Here is a 24,208-nt window from a genome sequence, read left to right as displayed (position 1 = left end):
ATAGAAATCATTCACATGAACACAGCATGAACAGATCATGAATTCTGCTGGCATAACAACTCATCATCTCACAAACTTCACAGCTGAAGAACTACAAACATCATCATCTCAAAACATCTGGTCTTGTCATTTGATAGTATCACGTTTTCAGCAGAAAGACTGTACAACTGCAGTAGAGAGAAGGGCTTTCTAGTTTGGATTCCTGTGAAGACAAGGCTTAAACAACCAATTGGTGCACATTTGTCTTTTCCCTGTTCTCCCCTCACCAATAACTTCTATCAGATTAATCTGAACACTTTCAAAGAGTGAAGATCTTGAAGACAATTATGTTCCTTCAGGTTCCACAAAAATAGGCAATAGGTAGAAAACAAGAGATCATGCTGAGGAAAGGCTGTATTGAGATCACACTTCATCAATGTCAGGAAGACACACTGCTTTATTAGACATCGCATTGGAGTCAGATACTTTATGAACACTCCAAACCACTGCAAAAGCCACAAATCAGAGCTCTCATCATCTTCAGAATTAATCAACTACAAGACACAAACATGCAGCAAACCAGACTTTATTAGTTTTTGTGCTCATGAGACTGCTTGAGCATAGTGATTTACAAGCTAACGAAATTATCTCCTCTGAACGTGTCCTAACGCTGTTTTGTCACTGTAAAATCCGCAAGTACCCTTACCTTGGAACAGACAGCATCATCAGTGCTATAGAGTAGAGGACAAATATCTTGCAAATGGGCACTGATGCCATCCACAGCAGCGTTATCTCTGATATAACAGTTTATGAGGGAAGCAATGAGTGCTCCAGTCAACTCTCTGTCTCTAATTACCAAGTCTTTGAAAGCAGTAATCTTTAGATGTTCTTGAAGTTCCTAAGGACAGACAAAATTTTATTAGTTTACTGAAGCCACTACTTTATTGGGAAAGTTAAAATGTTACAGCAAAGTTAACTTTAAATAAAAATTGCAAAGTGTCAATGACTGAAACACACAGCGCTGAAATACATTACTTTAAATACATATTAAATAGCGAAATGGAAAATATTAGAGAAAAATCACCCATCAATTAAGGCACTAGACCTTGGCATAGTGAAGGCCAGTGAGAACTCTATACAGCTTCCTCTGTGACCTTCTCTAGGTGTCACTTTTGCTTCCATTCTTTATATATAAAAATGGAATTAATAGTTCCTCCCTACTTCACAGAGCACTATCAGTACTGTATTTTGATGAATATGTTAAAAACTATGACATAGTGATTTTACAATAATTTTACAATAATAGGAACTATCATTAGAAAAATGGATATCCGAAAATGGATATAGAAAAAGAGTGGATTTAAAAGAAGTCTACGTTTGTAAGCTTCTGCTTTTTTATGTTATGTTACATTGAAGGTTATTCATTTTTTCTAAACTATTAGGATTATTAGTTCGCATGGAGTTGCCCGTAGTGTCTATGGACAAGCAGCAACTTAGCACAAAAATATTACAAAACCCCTACAACTACTGAAGTGAGAGGAAAAGGTTCTATTTATAAAACAGTTAGTTAACTGTTGTCCAACGTAAGAGAAAAGCTGGCTGTGTTAGAAATTCCCAGAAGTGAGGGTGTGAAGAGATCCAACTTCTGTGCGCTTATGAAGCGTAAGAATTGTTCTTTCTAGTGATAAAGAAAACAACTTTTCAAATAATCATTTCTCCTCTCTGCTAGCAGAGATGCTTGATGCTTGATATTCAAATTTACAGATTCTTCTGAGACTGGCTGCTAATCCAGTTTTAGCTGAGGGTACACAGTAGTAGCACCGATAGCTTCCTAGCTTTCCTTACTGACATTCTGGACCTCTGCTTATGCAAAAGTGCAAGGATTTGAAGTCTCTGTGGTACCCTATTCCTTTCCACTATTAAATCTTTACAAACACTAAGGTGAAGAACAAATTCCTCTAGGATGGATGACATTGTTCTGTTCTTCTCAGTACGCACTTTGCAGAATGTGCTCAAAATGATACAAAACACATAGTAATTTATAAAACAAGTTCATTATTAGCTGTCAGTAAGATTAAATCCATCATCAGTGACATTTCTAATTTGCTAAAATTGGGTGACAAGATCAACACTATACGTTAGAGTCTCTTAAAAATAAGTATATGCAACCTCATGAAAAATCTGTTTGTGGTTTAAAATTTATAATATGCCTCTCAGTGAATTAAACTAACACACCCTTGAAAATATCTAAGCAGCAAAAGAAATTCAGACCTGTTAAATATGAACAAACATAAAACAGATGATTCATATCGTACCTTCTGAAGCTCACCTACAACAACATTGAATTGGTGTTCACATAGCAATTTCCACAAAGCTAATGCCTGGCAAGTTTTGCGAACAAGCTGCTGGATGCCTTGAAGTGAGGTCTTCTCAGTTAGTTGTGCCTCAGCTGAAAAGGCAAATAGATTGCCAATAACTAAATTTATGTTCTACATGTTCTCCATAATGTTACTTATTGTTATATATAAATTGACATTAACTTGTCGATTTCTGAGGTTTTACAAAAACATTTTTCATTTTAATGATTTTTTTTCTCTTCTACTCTTGATTAGTGCTGTCTGTCTCTCTTAGGAGGAATCTGCCATGTTACCTTTTCCCCAAAACAAATACTATCTGTTAACATTTATTTCAAACTATGTAACACAGGAGGAGCCCCTTCTGAAAAAGAAGTATGGCTTCACGTGAACACATTTGATTTACATAATCAGACTTAAATTTTGACTACAGACTTGTATTTATCATAAATATTTATTATAAATATAGAATAAATAAAAATAAATACATATATGTATTCTCTTCTTGTTTGATTACTTGCGTCTGCTTTTAGAAAAAGCAGTTATACCCACATTTTTGGTCTACACTTTCTATATATTTTTTTTTAAACCTGAGTTTTAAAGGCAAGACCACACTGAAAACTAGCAACATTTAAATATGGTAAGATGTGTTATATTCACTGAAAGAATATAACAGACATACTTATTACCCGGGTGGAACATAATTGTGATGTCTGTAACAATTTGTGTCTTTAACTTTTGAGTGCTTGCATTTCAGAAGTGAAGCAACAGATAATTTTACTGTGTCACTTAGCAGTCCACATGGAGTTTGAAAGGACTTATTGGCTTTGGAAAGCAAGAAAATGAAAAATAAAATGATCAAATGTCTACTGAATTCTACATAACTTTTTTTCTAATTTACATTCACACTATCGGAAACAAGCAGTGCAAAAAAAGAAGTAGAAATGAAAAAGAAGGATGATACACAAATGGACCACAAGCATCTTTAATTCTGTATACACTTCAGCAATCCTTCTTCCTAATTTGTCTGCACATGCTGGGCAAAAGCTACGTTACAGGAGGACATAAGTTCAAATGGGCTGCATGACAGGACTCTGATTTCAGTTTGATTGGACTTCACTGACTGGACTTAATGCAACTTGCATTCCATGCCTTCTTTTTATAGGGCAACATGCTCACTTATCTCACAAATGAATTGCTTAACAAATGCTATCCTGAAAATATAAATACTTATACAGCTACCAAGTATTGTAATAAGCTAATAAAGCAACCTTATGAAACGATAAGGAAAACATTAGGAACAAAAAAGAAGACAAGTACAAAGCAACTTCTAGTTTCTATTTCAAGATTATCTGAATGTGAAAAATAGGATAAAGAAGGCATATATCTATATAGAATTGTACTTTATGTCTTTGTATGGGAGAAAGAAGTTAAAAAACAATTTAAGGTTTAAGCCCTTTTATATTTTAGCTTAATAAATAAAAGATAAAACTTGTATTTTCCTCAGTGGCTTAGGGCAACTGGATGTTACCGCACTGAAATCTGGATACTCTTCTCAGAGATGTTCTCCTTTGTGAACTGTTTTAATCAGTTGCAATGCTAAAGCTTTCAGTATCAAACTGAAAGGTAACACCTTCATAGTGTAACATAGTGTAACAAATTAAGTCTCTTGCTACAGTCAACCTAAAGACTGGAATATTCCTCTCTTTAGATTTGAGCTTTCATTTTGGGTACATACTTCATCTCCAGTACAGTTTTAAGTAAATAACTTCAAATCAGTGTCACTGCAGAAACACTGATCCTGATGGAACTGTGTGAAAGAAATGGAAAGATATCAGCAAAATTAGTTTCCAGTCTATAGTGCTCTTTCTGAAGAACTAATTTCCGCATCTGGCATATTGACAAATGCCAAATTTGTATCATCTAGTGTTTTTAATAGGAAAAGCGAGGGAATTCAACACCTGGATGTACCATTCCCTGATACTTCCTGTTCAAAGGTACTTGCATACCATGAAATTTCCTCTGAAGTTCCTGCTGCACTTGCTGAGAACTTCCACCATCAGGTCGCATGAAACCCAGGAGCCTCTGCTGCAGATTAGCTGGTGTGCTGAAACTGTAATTCCAAAATAAAGAGAGACACTAATACGATTAAAAATACTGAATATTTTAAAGATGAAGTCTAACAGCTCAGTTTTAGCAGCTGAATAGTTCAAGCTGGAGATCATACATACACTGCAACTCAGCAAACACAGATACACATAGGTCAATTTTTCAAAAGATGGACATCAAAAGCCATCTGTAAATTTAACACAGTCAATAATACCTTGGGTTTCCAAGGGCTCCTACTGTAGCAAACTGCGAATTTCTATCCAGAAATTCTTGTAAACCTTTTAGTTCTTGTAGTATACATTCAAGCACATGGGATGGAACACTGCTTTCTACCTGCAACAGAAAGCAACTTCTTCATAGAAAGGTTACAGTTTTAAGCTAAAATCACCAAAAAGAAAAAAGCAAAAAGGGTACTACAAATAAATGGCATAATAGTAATAATATCACTAGAATACCACATTGATTATTCAAAACCCATTGGAGAAGGGACCTAACACACATGTAGCCCTCTGAAGATACATGGTGACATCAAAAGACAGTTCTTTCTTTTGACCCTCTGATAACCAAATCACTTATGTTCCACCATTTCCAACTCAGGAGTACAATAAGGATTGAGCATTGTTAAGACACAGAGTATAACTGTCAGGGATTTCCAGAGTTTCCTAGAGTTACCTTACAATGTGAGGAGGAAAGCCTAGGTAAAAGTTACTTTGCATTGCTGAAATTACGCACTTCAGGATTCTATTAATATCGGAACCCAGAAGACATATTTTGTTCAGATAGCAGGTAAAAGTGAAATGCATACATGTTAGTCAGGAAGATGCTGGAAAATTATTTGATGTCCTTACAAAACTTCAATGTTTATCCTAATGCACTAAAGCATTTTAGGCTTTACAGGAGTGGGTATGTAGAAATGAAGGAACAGTACAATCACTAAACCTGAAAAAATTGGCCATTGCCAACTGATAACACAGATACTAAATTACAGTTAGATTTCTTAAAAATAACATTCAAAATAGTAACTTAAAAAGATTTCACAACCTACAATTACTGCTTGATTAAGTTAAGAGTGCAGCACTTAAATACAATCAAAAAAACATTTAAATTACAATTGTGGGTTTTTTCCTTATCAGTTTATAATTGGGAAAAAAAGTGTAACAGGGCTTGAGGGAAACACCGTGAAGAAATTTAAAAAACAACAAAATAATTATTTACTTACTGCAACAGCTTCTCGATTGCCACTTTTGAAAACTCTCTCCACAACTATGCTGCCATCCCAAATATTTCTGCAATATAAAACAGTACTGTGTTACAAGCCAAATAAAGTAAGCAAGTATTTCTGCAAGTCTTTCACCACAAATTCTTAGGAAAAATTAGTAACATTTTTGGCTTCAAGATCTCTAACGTAAGGATTTAATTTGGACAAAAATTAGTCATTCAAAGAAAAAAAGTCATAAAACATTAGCATGATACATTTCTGAATGGTACAGGTATAGAATATTAACAAAATTTCAAATTTAAAACTTTAGTCAAATCATGTTTGATATTCTCAAGTGTTTTATATATGGGTCAATATTAATGTCCCAAAATATAATGTAGGCAAACAAGTTTCAAAAGAAGTATTTATTTTCCAGCCAGCATACAGAGAGCCAACCAGCATACACAGAACCCTGCTCTTGGTTGGAATGTTTAGTAACACATGACCCAAGAGCAAAGTAACAGATCTTCTTCAGTCTGACTTCATTGTTCTGACCTGAACATGCTATTTAAAGCTTCTTAGCTAAGGTGCCTTTTAAGACAGGATTTTGACCCTGTAAGTCCTTCTGCAGTTTTGTTTCAACTTTGAATAGGAAACAAAGAACTTTTCATAGGACTGAAATATAAAAGAGCAGTTTTTAGAGTTGTGTACGCCCAATTATATGATCAATTTTTAAGTAACTTTCCTATCCTACCTATTCACAGAACGTAGTATTAGCAGAGTTGTAAAGAGGAGCTATTACCATCAACAGGTACTCCATAAACACAGAAGAAAGGAAATGTACTCTATTAATCTCGATTTCAAGCATTATTAAGATAGAATTCAGTATCTATAAGCATTAGGGAACAGAAAAGCTATGAAGCAAATTGAGTAATGGAATCTCTTGTACATGAACAACTCACCCTATAATCCGGGCAAAGTATATGCAGATGCCATTGTGCCTTCCAGAAAACACTATCTCTGGACCCATCATGCCACTAATGGATGTACCAGGGTGAGACATGGAATTCCCTGAAGGAAACATGGGGGTTGACATGCTGGGAGGTTGTAAGCCTAGGATAATGGAAGGAAAATATTACTCTGATTATTTTGGATGCAAATAAAAAAGCCTATCTGAAAATATTCTCCATTCCTCCCGCAGAGGAAAAGTAGTAGTTACCTTGTCCAGGTGTTGTCAAAAAGCTAGGATTAGGATATGGACTATCAACAGTCAAGGGGGAACCTAAAAAGGAAAGAAAGAAAAAGTAAGTTTGTTATAAAGAAGAAAAAAAACCCAAATGCCACAACCCCAAAAGCCTTGTGCAAAAGCAGCAAAATTGTCAAATCATGTACTTTAAAGTTAAAAACCACAGAATTTAGTAAGTATACAGGACCCTTCTGCAAATCCATTCCAATAGCTTTTAATTATAGTTAAATAGAAAACTGCACTTGTTTCTGCAGGACCCAACATACCTAAAGCAAAACAAATATGATTCTTTCAACAGCAGTTATTAAGCATTTTTTGTTTTCAGTGTCCACACCTTCTTTACTGCATGCCTACCATTCCCTAAACCGAATGTAATATTGTCCACGTGTTTTCTCTTGTTGTCTTCTGACTCCTTCTGTTCCTGAGTTCCTGCTATGGGCATCTGCTCCCAAAGCACTCGTCTTTAGTGACTTAGATGTTTTCAAAGAATACTGCTTTTACCTTCAAAATATTTGATTGAAAGAAACTCATATTACTACTCTTATTTTCACATGGGACAGTTGGACACACATTACAGCAGCACTGCTAACTTGGGCCGTTCAGTCTGGGACACCTAAAGTCTGTTTTTCCCCAAGCGAGCCTGGAACAGAACTGTCCCTAACCTCAGATTCAGCTGTGAATATTCAGCCCTTCTGTAAATTGAGTATGAATACCTAAATTAAGACCCCCAAATATGAGAAACACATGTGGTGACCTACAAAAAAGTCCATGTGCCTTACTCAGCAACATGTAGGATTACATATCATGAAAAGGGCAGGAAAATTGCCATTCTGAAAAACTGGCTTGTATAAAAGAGTCAGTCCTTCTCATCTTATTCACTACAGTTCTTTCAAATTTTTTTATCCATTAAGCCATATGTGCTGCAAACTTCCTCACTAAACAATCCTGATTCATCCTCAGAGCATTCTCCTGTGTGCCAAGCAAAGCACAGTCTTGCAGAAAAGCAGCATGCAAATGCATGATTAGACTTTCAACAGTGAATAAACATGAGCGGACTAAGTTCAAGGCGCTTGGCCTTAATATGCTAACATTATTGTAATGTAGCTTTGCATGCAAAGTTTCAAGGTGTTTTAAACAAATAGAAAAAACATTCTATCAGATAGCACCATTCTGACCCACCACATGGGTCATCCAAAGTATCAGAATCTTAATTCCACATGACAGTTCTCTACCCTTTGAGCAAATGGAGCAAGCAGTTGCAGAACGGTGACATCTTCTGTATGGACCTGTCACTGAAGCAGAATGGAAACATGCACTTTGATACTTGGTTTGAAAGATGCATATATGACAGCAGCGGAACATTTAGACTTGGGGAAATATACTTTCACTTCTAAAGGGAGTCAACTCTAGTGGTTACAGAGCTTTCTATCATTTCCCCCACAACTTTCACTCTCATTCTGCTCCTACCACCTGTTATCTCCACAGCCGCTCTCCTCCCTGCCTCAGCTCCTGCTCACATCGCTATTATCCCATAGGATAAGGCTTCGCAAGTGAAACCACTGATGCATTAAAAATAGCTACTCCAATACGAATTTGGATGTACATCAGAAACAGTATGGAAAAGGAATCTCTTGGGGGAAACAACCAAGTTTTCCCCTGTGGCGGACCGATGAATGAATCTTTTTGCCTTAAACATTTCTTGGTGCATGGGGTGCAGGCAGGCCATACAACTTCTGTGAGACTTGCTTGGCGTAAGTGGCTGAATTTGCTGGAGCCTTGGGCCGCACTCCCTAGTTCGGTGAGAAAGGGCCCCAGAGCTGGTGCAGGTGGGAATGATAAGGGAGTTACCAGCAGTTTGCATCTGAAACAGTGCTAATTGCTGGAGCTACCAACTCTTTGTGAGGACCTTGAGAGACAATAGCAGAAGCCGAGGAATGGAGACACACCTGTGGAAGAAACTGCAGCAGAAAACAGCCTGCCTAGGAACAACGATGAGATCCAATAAGGAGCAGGAGACCCCAGACCCAGAAAATTACTATTGGTCCAAACTACCACGTGAGGGGTGGAGAGCTTAGATTGGAAGGTGTAATTGTCCAGGGATTTCTTTGTTCGGGGTCCCTCTTCGGAGGTACCCAACTCGAGCTGTGTGAAGAGGACCTACCTACCACCAGACGGAAGCCCCCCACCACCACCGAGACTCCCGCCGAGACTCCCAAAGGAAGAGGACCAACGGGACAACGCTGGATCCACGGGTGGTGATATTTTTTCTTTCGCGCTCGCTCTCTCTCTCCTCTTTTTTTCCCTCTCCTTTGTTGAATCTGTTTGAAACGTGTGGCACAGGACTTGTCTAGCTAGCTGATCCTATTTGACCACATGCCTTATCTTTGTGTTAATAAATCTTAAAACTGGTTGGCTGGTGTCGTTTCACCTTAATTCAGTCCAAGGGCATCACGAACTTGGTTGTTTGGCCCCAAAGGGAGGGAGGTCGTCCTGAACGACTCCCTTCGGGCCCCGACATACCCCAAGTCTTATGTAAAGTTTAATACCACATGCCAGTTAAGTGTAAGGGATCTTGCAAATTAACGAAATAATCCTTGACCAAAAAAAAATTAATTCAGTAATTTAATCAGAGTTTCAAATTCATCATTATTGATATCTTTTTAAAAAACTGGTAAGATCTATAATGAAATGAGTGATACGTGTTAAAGGACAATATCCTGAAGCAACTGTAGAAGGTTGTAAAAAAAATATAAGTGGATCTGGACAACATGGAAAGACCTCCACTCTAATAACCATAAGATTCTGAGGAGAAGGACTAAGTACCATTCTAGTTTTTATGTAGCACTGAATACCTGAGTAGAAAACAAGTGTTAGAGGTAGAGCTTTTAAAGAGAGAAATGACTAAAGTCCAAACAATTAATTTCTTGATCCAAATTCCTCTTTTCCTCATGTGAGCAGTGTCTGCAGAAGTATGACAATGACATTGTAAGAAGATATTTTGCTAACAGCCACACAACAAGCAACTAATCTTCGTAAAGTAATTATAGTATTGATAAATTGTTCTCTCACTGAAGTGCCTTTGGCAGCAAGAAATGGTTACCTTCTTCACATAATCTAAACAGATCATCTGCAACATCTAGACGTGTTTTGAGATCATTATCACCCTCTCACTGAATCCGAAAATCACTCAGGAAAAATAGAAAACTTCTGTAATTAGTTAGCCAGTGAGTGAAGAAAGACCCCAAAATGGACCATTTCAAACAAAAGGATCACTGGTACTTATGAGAAGTCCAAATACAACATATTTAAGGAAAAATTAAACACTAAAAGCCTTGAAATTCTTGATACTCACCAGCAGGAACAGGAGAACCCAGAATAGGTCCTACATTGCTTGGAGGGGGCAGAGCTGATGGAAATCTCATTTGTGCCTCTCCACCATACCTAAAGTTCACATGCAAAACCAAAAATTCCTCATATTTCATACACAGCCCATTTAATTTTTATGTCTTAGAGAATTAAGTGCAATTCTGGGGTTCTTTTGGAATGGAAAAAAAGTCAACCTAACTTTTCAGAAATACTAATTTGTGACCGCTTGGCATTCATTTTGGCACAAGAGAGAAAACTAATGGAATACATGTTAAATGTAAAGCATTAATATGTGCAATTTCAAAGGTAAGTTAGATCAACAACTTGTTGAAGTGACTTACCAAACAAGTCACTTTCTTTATAGATATTTTAAATTCTGTGATGATATACTCAGACTTTAAAGAGAGATCTAACCATTCTCAAAATTAGCCTTATATTTTAGTTTCTTTTCAACGTTTTTCTGTACAGGTACTTGGAGAGAAGTATACAGTTGCCCCAAACTTATCCTTCCATGGCCCACAAGTACTTTCTAGCCATCTCTCTCCTACTAGCTCCTACAAGAGCTAGTAATCTCCATTACATCTCCCTGTGCTAACATCCATTTCTCCAGAGTTATCACCCGTGTTTTCCCCAAACTGCCTCATGTAATCGAGTTTAACAATGAGCAAGTATTCACAACTTACAGAGGAGAGTAGACCTGATCTAACACCTGAATAAAGTTTGGAAAAAAAACAGGCAAGCTTTTGGGAACATAACACTCAATAGTTCTAGGCCAAACATGCAGTCAAAGCTGCATATTTATCCACACTCACAACAGGTGTATTTTATGAAACACCTCTTTTTTTCTCCAGGCTACATGCACTGTTGGGTGACCCAAAGCCCCACAATATACCAACTTGTTTAAGACAGCTAATAAAAATATTCTACTATATCTGTTCCACAGGATATGTAGTACCTAAGATACATGGATGACAAATGTACCCTCCAGAATGGAACCCAACACTTCCTCATTGAATTTGTGTGCGCGCGCGTGTGTGTGTGTGTACACGCACGCGTGTTGTGGTGGGGGGGGAATCAGTAGCTATGACCAAGATCCATCAGTCCCTGAACACAATAAGCCTATATGAATATAAAAAATGCTTGGAACAACGGTGAACCCCATAAATAACTACAATATATAAAACCCCCTACAATATATAAAAACACACCCAACTCCACAAAATGAACCATCATCCAAAACATGCAGAAAAGAACATATTACATACCACAAGACCCTCAAACTACTGTATTTTCCCTGAGGCAAGCATTCATGATAGCCCCGTTCAATCAAAGGGAACTATTACCTGACAAGTCTAGTCTCCAATCAGCCCTAGAACCTTATTAAATTCACTAGCAGCAGAAAATACCCATAAACTGATCAGCATCAAATGAAATCAGACTACAGATAAGCAACCTGGAGTATGAACTTGCCAACACATCTCTATAGCCATAATGATGAGCAGTTTTAAAATAGAGCTATTCAAATTGCAGGATCCTCCACATATGTTTCACAGGATGCAATATACTTTAGGAAGTGATCAAATACTTTTACTGATTTTATACACTGGTGAAAGAAAAAATAACTATCCTAGAACTCATACAGAGATTCAGAACTCACAAAGGACAAAAATACCCAACTACTACCAGGAGATCATTTACCACAAAACAACCAGCTCTAACCACTCAGTGTTGATTCTCAAGCAAACCAATAAAACACTTTCAAAAGAATCTTAGAAATAAAAATTCATAACTCTACTGCATAAGTACCAGGAGGCAACTGAGATGACAACTATACGGCACGTAAGAACTTATCTTGCCCTCACCTATTTCACAAATTATAAACCAACTGCCTCTTTCTCAATACAAACCAACGATGCTACCACTTCCTTGACCTGCTAAGATTGCCTGCTGACTGCAGATATTAGATACCTTTCAGATTATCTGTTAAACTGAGTATTTGTTCTTGTGTTGCATTTAGCCCTAAACATTTCTGCTTTTACTTCCAATCCAAATAATGACTTGAGGATCAAAAAATTTGTTTTTTCTTTCTCCAAATGGAAAGTTGGAAAAAGTTGGTGTCATTAAAGATATTAACTCTCCCTATATACTCTGCTTCTGGGATGCAGTGAAGTACAGATATAGACGAGTAAACTTAAGGCAGATTACACTACATTTAGAATAAAGTTCCTCTGCACATGGAATACAAGCATCCACCAAGGGAACTAAACAGAAGTCACCACTCCATGTAGCTTTCTGTGTAAACAAGCCCTAATCAGTGCAAAAGCATATTCCACCAAGTTTAATAGTTGATGCTCATTTTAAAACAACATTTATTCAGGTGAGTTAAAGAGCCTGCACAATTCTATAGTGGCCATGGTGGCCCTAGATTTTAAGATTAGTATTCAGAACAACCTATAGACTAATGGAAACTTACCTGAAGAATGCTCGGGTAGCCCAGGCAGATACCTCTCTATCACAAGCAGCATTAGAACAGGCTAAGATAAGGCAAGTGGCACAGGCTTGGTCCTCCTAGAGGATGTTACACTATTAGTATGGCAGCTTATACCACGTTGACAAGAAATATGAAAAGGTTATACAGACCCATAACTAAACACATAACTGAATACCTTTTGCATCATTTTATCTAGATGGCAAAGAGATCAGGTATTCCCAATGAAAGAGACAGTCAATCACAGTAAAACATCCCACTGTAGCAGGTAAAGCAGTGCATGAAAACTTTTGATACATGTTTTTGCAAGCTGAACAGGATTATTGGTAGGAAAAAATCTCCATCTCTATCACCTAATTATGACTATAATTTATGAAACTTCTATGGAAACATAAATTAAGACTGTGTTTGAATTAAAAAAAAAAAATCTATACAAATATTTGTTTGCACCCTCTAAAGGCATGTTAAAATAGCACTTAGTATGGCCTATCAAAGCACAAGACAATAGGTTATAGTGAATTTTCACTACAGGTACAAGTCAGTACTAGTCAAATAAAAATTGTAATCCATGATAGGTACAGTTTCTCACCTGCTTGTCTGCTTTTTATATTAAAGAAAAAATGGACTGGCTCTACACATTTGTACTGGCCTTTAAAATGTAAAAGCCTTTTCCAGTTGTAGAAATTTAACCTTTCAGAAAACTCTTTCTCTTTCCTAAACTAAGAACTGCATTATACTTCTTTGAAATTCTTTCATTTCTTATACAGGAAAAGTGATATTACACTTTCATTTTTAGACACCATAAAATGGGGAATCATTTCTCATTATACAATCTTGTGTTATGCAGACTGTGTAGGAGGAAAGGCTAATACCTGAGTTGATAAATAAAATGGTAATAGACATTTGTAGTTTAAAAAAAAAAAAAAGAAAAAAAAAGAATAGGCCACTCATGCTAAAAAAAGTAATTAGATTTCCTATAAGGCTACATAATTATTATAGATCTTCTGGTTTTCATGACAACTCAAAAATTCTCACCTGATGCAACTTGAAAAATCTTTCAATTTCTTCTCCATCTCCACCTATACTGCTAACAAGAAGATGCCGCAGCTGATCGACAGGTCTGAGTTTATGAAACATAAAGCTCCCCTAAAAGTAATGCGTAACTCTGTATTACAAGTAACAAAGTAATACAAAAAGCAATACAAAGTTTGAATAAAGTTGTCTTTATACTGACTATACCAACAACAACTACCCCACAGCCCACAATGTTAATCTTTAGCATTCTCAGAGTTTTAATTTGTTACAGTACTGAGTCAAAACAGTGGTGCCTAAAGCCCAGTTTCCATTCACAGGGGAAAATTCTCTAACAAATCCAGGAAAAGCAGGAAAAATACTGCTATGGCTAAATGATCTCCAGAAGTTGAGATAGTTTTCTTAGCCTAAAGTGAAGTATACAATATAAACATAACTTAGAGCCTTTCTCTTTGTATATTTGCTATACGTCTCTTATAAATCTTCAGAACTGACTGGAAAAAAACGCTTAAAAAATTTAGGACCAAGTTCACAGTAAGACTACCAGCACTCAGTCATCTTACCTGCATCTTGCCTGATAACTGTTTTAACACAAATCAGCTGCCATCAAACAAATGCAGACTGATGCCAGGGTTAAGTGTCTGCTCAAAAGTTTTGTAGTTTACAAATAACATTGCTACGGAATCAGCCTTACACAAACAAGCCTCATAATTACACAAGCCTAAAGGTACTGCTGCAAGACATTCATGACTTATTAAATTTTTTATAAATTGTCTAGTGGCTAAGATAGTACTTGCCCTAAAATATTGCTAAACATAACTTCCCTACCCCTCTTTTTAAATTAATTTCACACTTTTCTTTTAAACACACATCCCTTTCAAAAAACTCTTTTTTTTCTTTTAGGGCAAAGAAGAAATTCTTTGTTTGAATTTCAACTGTTCAAGTCCTGTTTTCTGGCAGTCTGTATCTGTTTGAATTTCACGTAATCATGAGTATAACCAAAGTTAAAAAAGGTCTCAGATGATCCATGTAAATGAAAGTCTCCTGAGGCCAACAGAAAGGAATCAATGCACTGCACAAGAGAAGCTGGCCCAATAGCTTTGAATAGATTTGCAACAAAGTACAATTGGTTTCAGCAGTCTTCTCCCCTGTTTGTTTTAACATTCAGAATATAATCACAAAAACTTATCCAAAATGAATAAACATTTACAAGTCTGGATCAGTCTTCAGGCTTTATATTTACCCTTCTGATTTCCAGTTAAAAACAGTAATACTCACCTGAGCTGAAAGCAGAACAAATTTCTTAGGTGGCAGCATGTGTTGTTGCACAACAACAGGAGAATCAGTTATTGGAATAATGTCTTTATTTAGGGGAGTTATAATCTTCTGAATTTTAAATTCATCAATAGCAGAAAGAGCCCAGGAATGCCCATCAACACGGGTAGTCATCTGAACAAGAGAAAGATATCATCCAAAGTTTGATAACAGACATAACATACAACTTAAAATTATACAGGATGAAACTATTCTTGAGACAAGAAACCTCAAAGAAAATAAGCAAGTCCTCATATTGTCTAACAGAAGATGACCAACATATTTGCAGCTATATATGTTGCTTCTTCTGGGTGGCAGGGACTGAGTTTTGTATCTCAGTGTAAAACAGCTTGCAAGGTAGGATCTTTCAATGCTGCCACAATACAAACAGCAACAATCTGCCAACCATATTAGAACCAAGTCTCATCAATTTGATTTATTTTTTTTAAAAGAACCCCCAAATGCTGCAAATGAACCATGAGAGTTTAGACAACTTTCATAGTTGGCAGCAGTGCTCTAAGTATAACTCAAGACAACACATATGGTAACTGAGGATGTTCCTGGAAACTGTGTACTCTAATGAAAAAGAACTGTTCAAGAAGTGGTTACAGTTTTTTGGAGGAAACCCAGCTATCTGTTACTGCCAAATGCCTTAGAAAAGAGTGAGAGGTCAGCACCTAGTATGCGTGGGGAAGGGAGGAAGAGTAATGATAAAGTGTCTTTATAACGCTCCTCCAATGACATTATTCTTGACAGGTCAGTCCTGTATGCCAGCAGAACACTCCACTTGTTTCAGTGCTGGAATGCTCTTGTTGAACTGATGCATAAGGCAACTAGCTCCCTCCAAATCCCTCCCACAAACCAACTTATGTAAGAAGCATAAAAAAATGGGTGAAGTAATGGAGAGATTGATCATGTCTGATATTTTACAAAGACATGGCATATCTGTTGAACTAAACAAACCCCAAGTTTCTAACACACACATATTGACTAATCTTCCTTGCCAAATTTCATCCCTGTCAAACAACACACTTTGTACAGGAAACCATGTCTTCCAGTGCTCGTGCACAATACACAGCATGCTACAGACAACAATGTGATACAAATGAGACAATGTTTTCAAACATCTCAATTAGTATTTCTTAGAAGTCAAGGCATTTCTTTTGATTCATAGGTTGCATCAAGCTAGAAAATATGGCTGAACTGAGAATTCCTGCTGATAGTTTCCATTCACTAAACAAAAATATCTACTAAAATAACTCAAAAATATATTGATAGGTAGCTTTGTAAATGTATCCAAATAACTTAGCATGGGAGTTTTCCTCCAATCTACCCATTTCTTGGGGATAATATTATTTGATTATGTATGTTATCAGGAAAAAAAATCTATATTCTATCAAAATCATATGAATGTTTATTTTAGTACCTGTGTTTCCATCATTGGTTTTTGGAAAGGGAAAGAATCATGATTGATACACCACAGGATGTCATTATCCTCATTTTCTGAAGCTGCCATCAGCAGGACCCCTAGTAAAAACGGTAATATCCATAAGTTTGCACTAGAGCAATAACCAAACATTAGATACAAATCCATCAGTCCCATATTTAATAAAAATAAATCTCTAAGTCCTAATCATACATTTGAATAGCATTTAATATCTCTTGGGCTTTTATGTCATTTGGGTGTTTGGGAGGTCCCTATCAACACCATGTGGCTATTTACTCTAAAGGAAACAAACAAAAATGAGGCTAAAATAAGTACAATACTCTTCATAAAAAATGATATATTTAAATAGATCTTGGAAAAAAAGCTTCTGGAGATTACCTTGTTCAAAAAATCAGTATGTTAAAATTTGAAATAATTATTGCTTTTAGCATTGTCATTATTCTCTAACAAAGGCTCAGGAACTCACTGCTAAAAGCAATACAAAGAACCTCTGATATACTTGAAGGACAAATGTTAGATTCCCAGACCAATACAATACCAATGTCCTTAAGAGACTGTCTAGAACCAAAAACCATTAAGTAATTATATTCTTCATATACATAAAAATGCACAAAAATTTTATACGAATTCTCCTTCTGGTTATCTGTGCTTACACCTTACATCAGTGTTTTTTGTGATAAAGACTTCCCTTGTTATTTATTGAGGCTTGCCAAATTTGCAGTTCATTAATTTTGATCTCATGTGGCACTTGATAGGCAGAAGGCATTTAGATAATCTACTAATGACATACACATTATTTGGGTGTTCAGCTGCTTGTTATATAAATTTTTCCCCTAAAAAGGGGGAAAAGTAACAATAATCATATTTTTGTCGTATTTCAGATCTTGTCATGTAATGTCTAGTGAGTGCAGTTACACTACACTAAGTTAAAAAGCTATTGTTAATTTGTTAAAATGATCCTTGGTATGGTTCTGTGCCAGCTAGCACTCTCGCAAACATTTTCTGCACATAAAATGAGAGTTATCATGGTCCAGGGACTATTTCCAATTGGTATCTACATGCAGCCACCTCATTCCTTCATTCATTGGACCACGACCTTGCTTCTAGCAATGGTCCAGGCGTATATGATGTACTAATACCAATGCGGCCTTAGTGTACCTAATATTTCATACAGAAACTACAAGGATTGATTAATCCTTTTCTTACCTTTTGATTGCAATTCAGAAAGCAAGTTACCATGGGGAATAGTGAATAAGGTCTATTCATTCAAATTGTTTCAAAGAGACAAAAAAATTCCAACTCTCTAGACTTAGCTAGAAGATATCAAGGCTGTAATTGACAACTTTTGTTTCTCTAGTTCAATTTTTGTATGTAACGTTCATCAGTGCTTCCCCACCAACAAATCCACATCAGTCAGATAAGAAATATGAAAGATGACTTTTGAAGAGACTTGCAGTTTTCTTCGGTTATACGGTGATCATGAACTGTAAGAATTGTTAGACTGCTTGCAACATTTATTTGAAATGTTACCCAGCAGGGCAACTAAATGACTGAAAAGGTCATCAACACAGAGACAATTTCCCATTTCTACATCACTTTTTAAAATTCAGCCCACAGCCAGAAGTGCCTAAAGGCTGAAACCATCTGGAAGCTGCTTGGTGGCCTAATTTAAATCACTAATTAAATGAATCAAAAAATAAACGAGCCAGCACAGCTGCTAAACTCAGCAAAAAGGACAGGCACTAAACACTTCAGAAGCCTCTTTCTATCCCTTGCTTTGCAGAATTATGGCACATGAATAGAGAAATGTGGGTGAATGCACCATATTAAAGCTATTTTATGGGGAGACTAGTAATTACATGAAAAAAGACAATAACACCTGAACGGAGTTCTTAGCTCAAATACTGCACCTTGCAGAAGCACTGAATTCTGAAAAACATGGCAACCTCCCATTTTCAAGAACTTTCCCACTAACACACAAAAGTCATGCTTAGCTCTTGGTATTTCCATTGCTTCAAGATCCCAGATGTAAAAAAGAATGACAGTGATTGTCACAGAAAATCTCAGCTGGGCTGTATTTCACTGCTTACCTTTGCTATAAAGAGCTCTGTGAACCTTTGAGGGTTTCTCCACATTAGAAGAAGCTGAAAATCCAGGAGGCAAACGGACATGAACCAATGTTAACATTGAGGGACGAGCTGTTGGATGCTTAAATTGTGAAGTACTAAAATACAGTCGGACACCTAAACAAAAGAAAAAAGATTGCCAATTCCATGTAATATGAAGTAATTGAGATTATTAGTAGGAGCATCAGCACTTTGGACAGAAAGCTGGTTTCAGACTTGTAATAAATTCTGTACATACACTACCACACTTCCTGCTAGAAAGCCAGGCAGATTAAAATGGTTTTAACCTAGCTCTGCCACTCATTTCCTAAAGAACTTCTGTCACGCCACTTTCTTCTGGTTTTCTTATCAATAAAATATGGATCATAATTTGTGTGACCAGATTATATTCAAATCAAATGTTAAAAGTTTGAATATATAAAATAATGTATCAGCATGAAGTAACATTTTCAAAACTTTCATTCTATGAAAAGGAAAACTTTTGTCAATTTTGCTAAATGATGCAGATGCCATTTATCAGTTTAAAAAAAGGGTTAACTGATACTGCTTTCTTACCTGCATGTGTGATTGCTAGCAGCTGACAGTCTATGGACTCTGAATTCTCAATCACTGCTATTTGAACAATAGGCTTAAATACAGAACGATCTATTGTTCTAAAAAGCAAACAAACAAACAACAGTTTTTCAAAGAAAAAATGTATTTTTACATAATTGACACTGTATGACAATCCAAAGAAACTAGCAAACAACATTCTTACAAATATAGTGAAACTAACGGCCTTAAAGGAATCCTCTAATTACAGTTGTCATATACCTGGCAATGTTCCCAGCAGCAGAAACTACAGCATTTTGTGAAAGAGAAGTAACCCTAGTCATTCCTTGACCGTCTTGTCCCAAATCGTAAACCTGCAATTAAGTAACAGTGCTCAGTGTTTTGCAATTTAATTCATGTACCCTGACCTACCATGCAGCAACTCAAGCTCTCTCTAATTTTTTTTGCATTCTCATGTTTCCATACAGTCAAAGGGAAGATCAAAATGCTACTCTTTACAAAAAAGTATTTTAGGTTCTGGGCATACACTTTGCTAGACAAAGATAAACTGGAGTATTATCTTGACAGACCTACAGAGAATTACCAGGTACTGAGGAAAACAGTAAAATCAAATACATGTTAGTAACACAGCAAACGATCATTAAAGTCACATACTTGCAGAACTCCTTTTTCTGAGCGCGTGTATAAGATATTTCGAGAGTTGTCAATGGCAATTTGAACTACAGGATCTGAGAGGGACAAAAGAAGAAAAGGGAGAAGAAGAAAATCAACACTGGTTTGGTGAAAAAAAGTTTAAGGCAGAACATCTTTAAAATAATCCAATATACGTTAACAAACATTGCAGTTTGACTGAATCACTTCTTAGAAGAATCTCCAAGACTCCTACCAGAAAGTGATTTAAAACAGCAAACAATTTCAAACAATTCATAATAAACTTAAAGATTAGCATTATTTAATCCATCCCTGAACAAAAAAATCGTGTAATCATTTCAAGTTAAATTTTCACTAAACAGTGAAATAAGATAAAATTATTTGTTTAAAATTTGTTTACTGTTTGCAATGATCCCATTATGAACATACTCATTTTGTACTACAGAATAGAAATTTTTAGTCACAAATATCAAAGTTTCCAGGCTTTGCTATCGATATCCTAACCTGGGCATACAAACAAGTGACCCGATTTTCAGAATCACCAACCACCACAACTTCCACTGACTGTAACTAAATGCACACAATGAGGAAAGTAATCAGTCTTACTTCTTAGCATTATAATTTAAAAGTTTACATTAAATTATTGGGAAAATCTAACATGAATACTTACCATCCTCTGAGAATGTGAACTGTAGTAATGAAGGAATAAGGAAAGAGAGCGTGCCCTTTGAATGATTGATTTTCCTACATCGCTGGCTAAACCAGCCTGCCTCAGCCTACAATTTAAAACAGATGCAGTGTTAAAAGAAAAAAAGAAGAAAAAAAAAAAAAAAGAACCAGTAGTTCTATTAAAAAAATTGGTTGTTACCAGGAAAGGTAAGAAAACAAGCAAAAATCTAATTACATACCATTGATTTCAGGGAAGAAGAATATATTTCTCATTTTAAACTTGTAGCTGATTATTAAAAGCAAAATTTTACACAAAAAAGGAATGGAAGATATCAAATAAAACTGCCGAAGGAGATAATCCTGTATTTTATAAAAACAACTGCAATTCCTATGGGAATCTCTATGGAAATCCTCCCAGGGTAAGATTTGCAAATTAACTAAACTGCTTGCAATTAAACTAAAGCCAAAGCAAATCTAACAAAAACAATTGCTTATATTAGATTTATGAATGATTTTTAATATCTTCTCAATAAAAATGTAGTTTCCACTTATTTTTTCACCAATTGTCTATATTCAATTACATGTGATTTGAATAAATCTGCCCATAATCTTTGTCTCATAAGCTCCTACATAATGCTAAGGTATGATACAGTTTGTCTTGGCCTTGTTTAGTATTATCAATTCCACCATCATTTTTGGCAAAAGGATCCACACATGAACATTAATTAGAGTAACTCAAATTTTTATACTTAAAATAAGTTCCATTATCTCTTTGAAAACACCATACAGAACCTCTCCTTATGGAGATCAATTTGGAACAACAATGTGGATTTTCAGCTCTTGCTGCACTGACATACATGAACTTAACACTGAGCTTCAGACTAAGATTTTCAAAGCTACAATGTGAATGCAGACACGATAAACTTCAGTTTAAAAAGCTTTGGATATTCAAGTTAGTGAAGTGCCTCTGAAAATTTTAGCTTGTACTCTTCTGGCCTTTATATATATTTTTTTTAAATGGTCTGATGTGCTTTCTTAAATCTAAGATTAAAACTAGTTATGGGCATGGGTATCCTCTCTTGGGACCTAGCACAACAGGTCACATCTAAGTGAAGCCCTTGTATGCTGACAATGAAAACTTAGAGGAAAAAAAAAAAAGGGTGTGTGTGTGTGTGTAAAAACATTAAAGATAAAGCTTAATTTAACTCTCCCTGAAGGAAGAAGAGTCAGCTCAAATCTTCAAACTGATTCAATGAGCTAAAATTAAATACTGATAGCACAACGAACCTTTTCTAATCAGCTACTAGGTTTACCTGCTTCCAGTGACCGGAACAGTTAATGCAGTGGCAAAGCAATTTAGAAGACTGAGATATGACAACTGGAAGCCAGCAGTACTCCTAATAACTGCCACACTTCATGATTTATTTATTTTTAAGTTTACCAAAGCTGCACTGCTATTTCTCAGATCAGCTATTTATAGGCCTCTTGGAAGAAAATATGTCTGTGATGAGAACTCAGAACTTTGTGTAAACAAGTCACGCAACAGAATTATGAGAGAAAGGAGATGGCAAGATTGACATGAAATTTAGAACTCTTAGTGCTTTCATCCCACAATCATGAAAAATGCCTGTGCATAAAACCTATAATCACCTGGTAAGCTACTTCGTATAAACAGCCATCCTTTCCAGCCAAAAAGATACGCCCGTTATCAGCGGATGCTATTGCCAGCATGCAAATATTATCTGTAGGGAGTGAATAGAGAGGGTCCGGTAGCAGCTGCATTCCACCAGACATACTGTCATTGAGGGCTCCAGAACCTTAAGTGAATGAAGAAAAAATTTAGTTAGTTTTTAAACTTGTTCTTATAAATATTACAGCTATTTTAGAAAATGTTACAGCAGATTTCAGAATTACTAAATACATTTTGTAATAGCTTTCCTTCAAAGTGAACTGCAGAATAATTAATCTTCTGTTTTTAAAAATCACAGTAAATTCTGTAAGTTTCCAAGAAAGGAAGCAAAATCTGTTTTTCCATATATTTTCTAACAGCTGTTGCCTCCTCTAAATACCAACAAACCTAAAATATAAGATTTCTACATTTCTCTTTCACAGCAAGACACTATAAAAAGAGAGCGAAAGAGTGTAAGTCTCTCACTTTCTCTAAAGTCTATATTTTCTCTACTATATACCTACACACACACTATATACATATACATTATATACAACCCCCCCTATATATTACATATATATTTTCTCTACTATATATGAGGTTGAAAAAAATTGGTATCAGATTCTCAGTTTCTGTGGTTGGAATACAAATGCCGAACAGTTTAATGAACTCCATTCAGTATTTGCTACTAAGATTCACATCCATCTCTTCCTCCCCTCTCTAATATACTACTTAATTAGCAGGGCTATCTGTTTCAAAAGTTTGTTTTATGTTAAACAGAGGAATGATACAGTTTAATGCTCCTTTGAGAGTCCCATGATCAGTAGTTGTGTATCCCATAAAAAGGGAATTCCTTCACCCTGGCTGTAAAAAGATCTATAATTTAGCGAAGGACCAAGCACATGGTCTTGTTTTTTTAAGGTTACTAACAAATGTTTACTTGTTAATGCACTATAAAGAATAGCTACCTAATAGCTTTAACTTACTTAAAAGGAGAAAAGAAAAAAAAAAGAGAATTACCTGCTTGTAAGTTAGCACAACTGAGCCCTAAAATCACAATATCCACTGCGGTAGCCAGAACAAGTAAGTGTCGTACATGAGGCTGGAAAATGCCTAAAGGAAAGGGAAGAAAAAAAAATCTTGTTTGCAGTCAACCTCTCAGACTCGCAATGAATGTATCCACTGTATTCACTGGATAGAAATATCTGCTGTTTAGAGGGAATAGTCGTATTTAAGACCAAATAACCTATGAAACTCAAAAGTTAGAAAATAACCAGCAATTCAGCTTCCAATTTATGAAATACAGGATCTTAAAAATAATGTTTTCCTTAAAAATGTCCTTCTTTTACATTCAACCCTATTGCCAATTCAACTTTGACTTCAATGTTATGCAAGCAGTAGCTACCAAAAGAATTGGGAGGGCTAGAAATCAAGATCTCATAAAAGATCCCTTGAGTGTGTAAATTTGTAAACAGTAGAAATGTTAGAATATAATTTTTTTTAAAAAAAAAAAAAGCTAGTCAGTGTAAATGATTGTTAAATTATACATTACTTTTGGATTTTAATGATTTCATAATGGTTCTACAAACAAAACATAACCATACATAAATATATACACATTTTTACATATATATATATACACAAACACATATGAAGAAGGTTCAGTAACTGCATAATTCTAGTCACTGTCATAATATTTCTTACCTCCTTTCGGCTTCACAAGACCCACCGCAAGAATAGTTTCACTGAGGCCATCGAAATAAGCAAGATCTCCCCTGCCGACATACAAGAAAAAGCCTCATAAAACCTCAAGAATTACATAATAACAAAGTCAGATCCTGTATATCTAAAAATTATTAATACCTTACATTTTAAACTGTTTACACTTTTCGCCTAGAGTGAAAGCAAGTCCAGCAGAATGGAATGACAGAAATTTCACAGTAAAACTATGCAGGCAACCATTTGAGCTCTTGGGAACCTCCAACAGCTAAGCTTTAAACCTGAAATC

General features: G+C 35.8%; 1 protein-coding gene across 2 annotated transcripts in view; it reads right to left on the bottom strand.

Annotated features, from left to right (window-relative positions):
• The window catches only part of LOC135324327 (nuclear pore complex protein Nup155-like), a 38,288-nt gene that overhangs the window by 9,974 nt on the left and 4,106 nt on the right, over window positions 1-24,208 (bottom strand). For both annotated transcript variants that reach the window (XM_064500365.1, XM_064500366.1), the window contains exons 4-23: window positions 23,905-23,975; window positions 23,221-23,313; window positions 22,182-22,348; window positions 20,533-20,638; window positions 19,866-19,939; window positions 19,473-19,564; window positions 19,215-19,312; window positions 18,624-18,776; window positions 16,513-16,613; window positions 15,051-15,221; window positions 13,776-13,886; window positions 12,726-12,820; window positions 10,239-10,327; window positions 6,860-6,922; window positions 6,603-6,753; window positions 5,662-5,728; window positions 4,657-4,775; window positions 4,343-4,446; window positions 2,295-2,428; window positions 686-877 (exon numbers count right to left, since the gene is read on the bottom strand). In XM_064500365.1, the coding sequence (XP_064356435.1) occupies window positions 686-877; window positions 2,295-2,428; window positions 4,343-4,446; window positions 4,657-4,775; window positions 5,662-5,728; window positions 6,603-6,753; window positions 6,860-6,922; window positions 10,239-10,327; window positions 12,726-12,820; window positions 13,776-13,886; window positions 15,051-15,221; window positions 16,513-16,613; window positions 18,624-18,776; window positions 19,215-19,312; window positions 19,473-19,564; window positions 19,866-19,939; window positions 20,533-20,638; window positions 22,182-22,348; window positions 23,221-23,313; window positions 23,905-23,975 (2,251 nt within the window). The remainder of the gene's footprint in view (window positions 1-685; window positions 878-2,294; window positions 2,429-4,342; window positions 4,447-4,656; window positions 4,776-5,661; window positions 5,729-6,602; window positions 6,754-6,859; window positions 6,923-10,238; window positions 10,328-12,725; window positions 12,821-13,775; window positions 13,887-15,050; window positions 15,222-16,512; window positions 16,614-18,623; window positions 18,777-19,214; window positions 19,313-19,472; window positions 19,565-19,865; window positions 19,940-20,532; window positions 20,639-22,181; window positions 22,349-23,220; window positions 23,314-23,904; window positions 23,976-24,208) is intronic.

The sequence above is a fragment of the Dromaius novaehollandiae genome, chromosome W, assembly GCF_036370855.1.
Source record: "Dromaius novaehollandiae isolate bDroNov1 chromosome W, bDroNov1.hap1, whole genome shotgun sequence".
Lineage (NCBI taxonomy): Eukaryota > Metazoa > Chordata > Aves > Casuariiformes > Dromaiidae > Dromaius > Dromaius novaehollandiae.
Note: the sequence above shows the minus strand (reverse complement) of the source record. Positions and strands in the feature narration are given on the sequence as shown.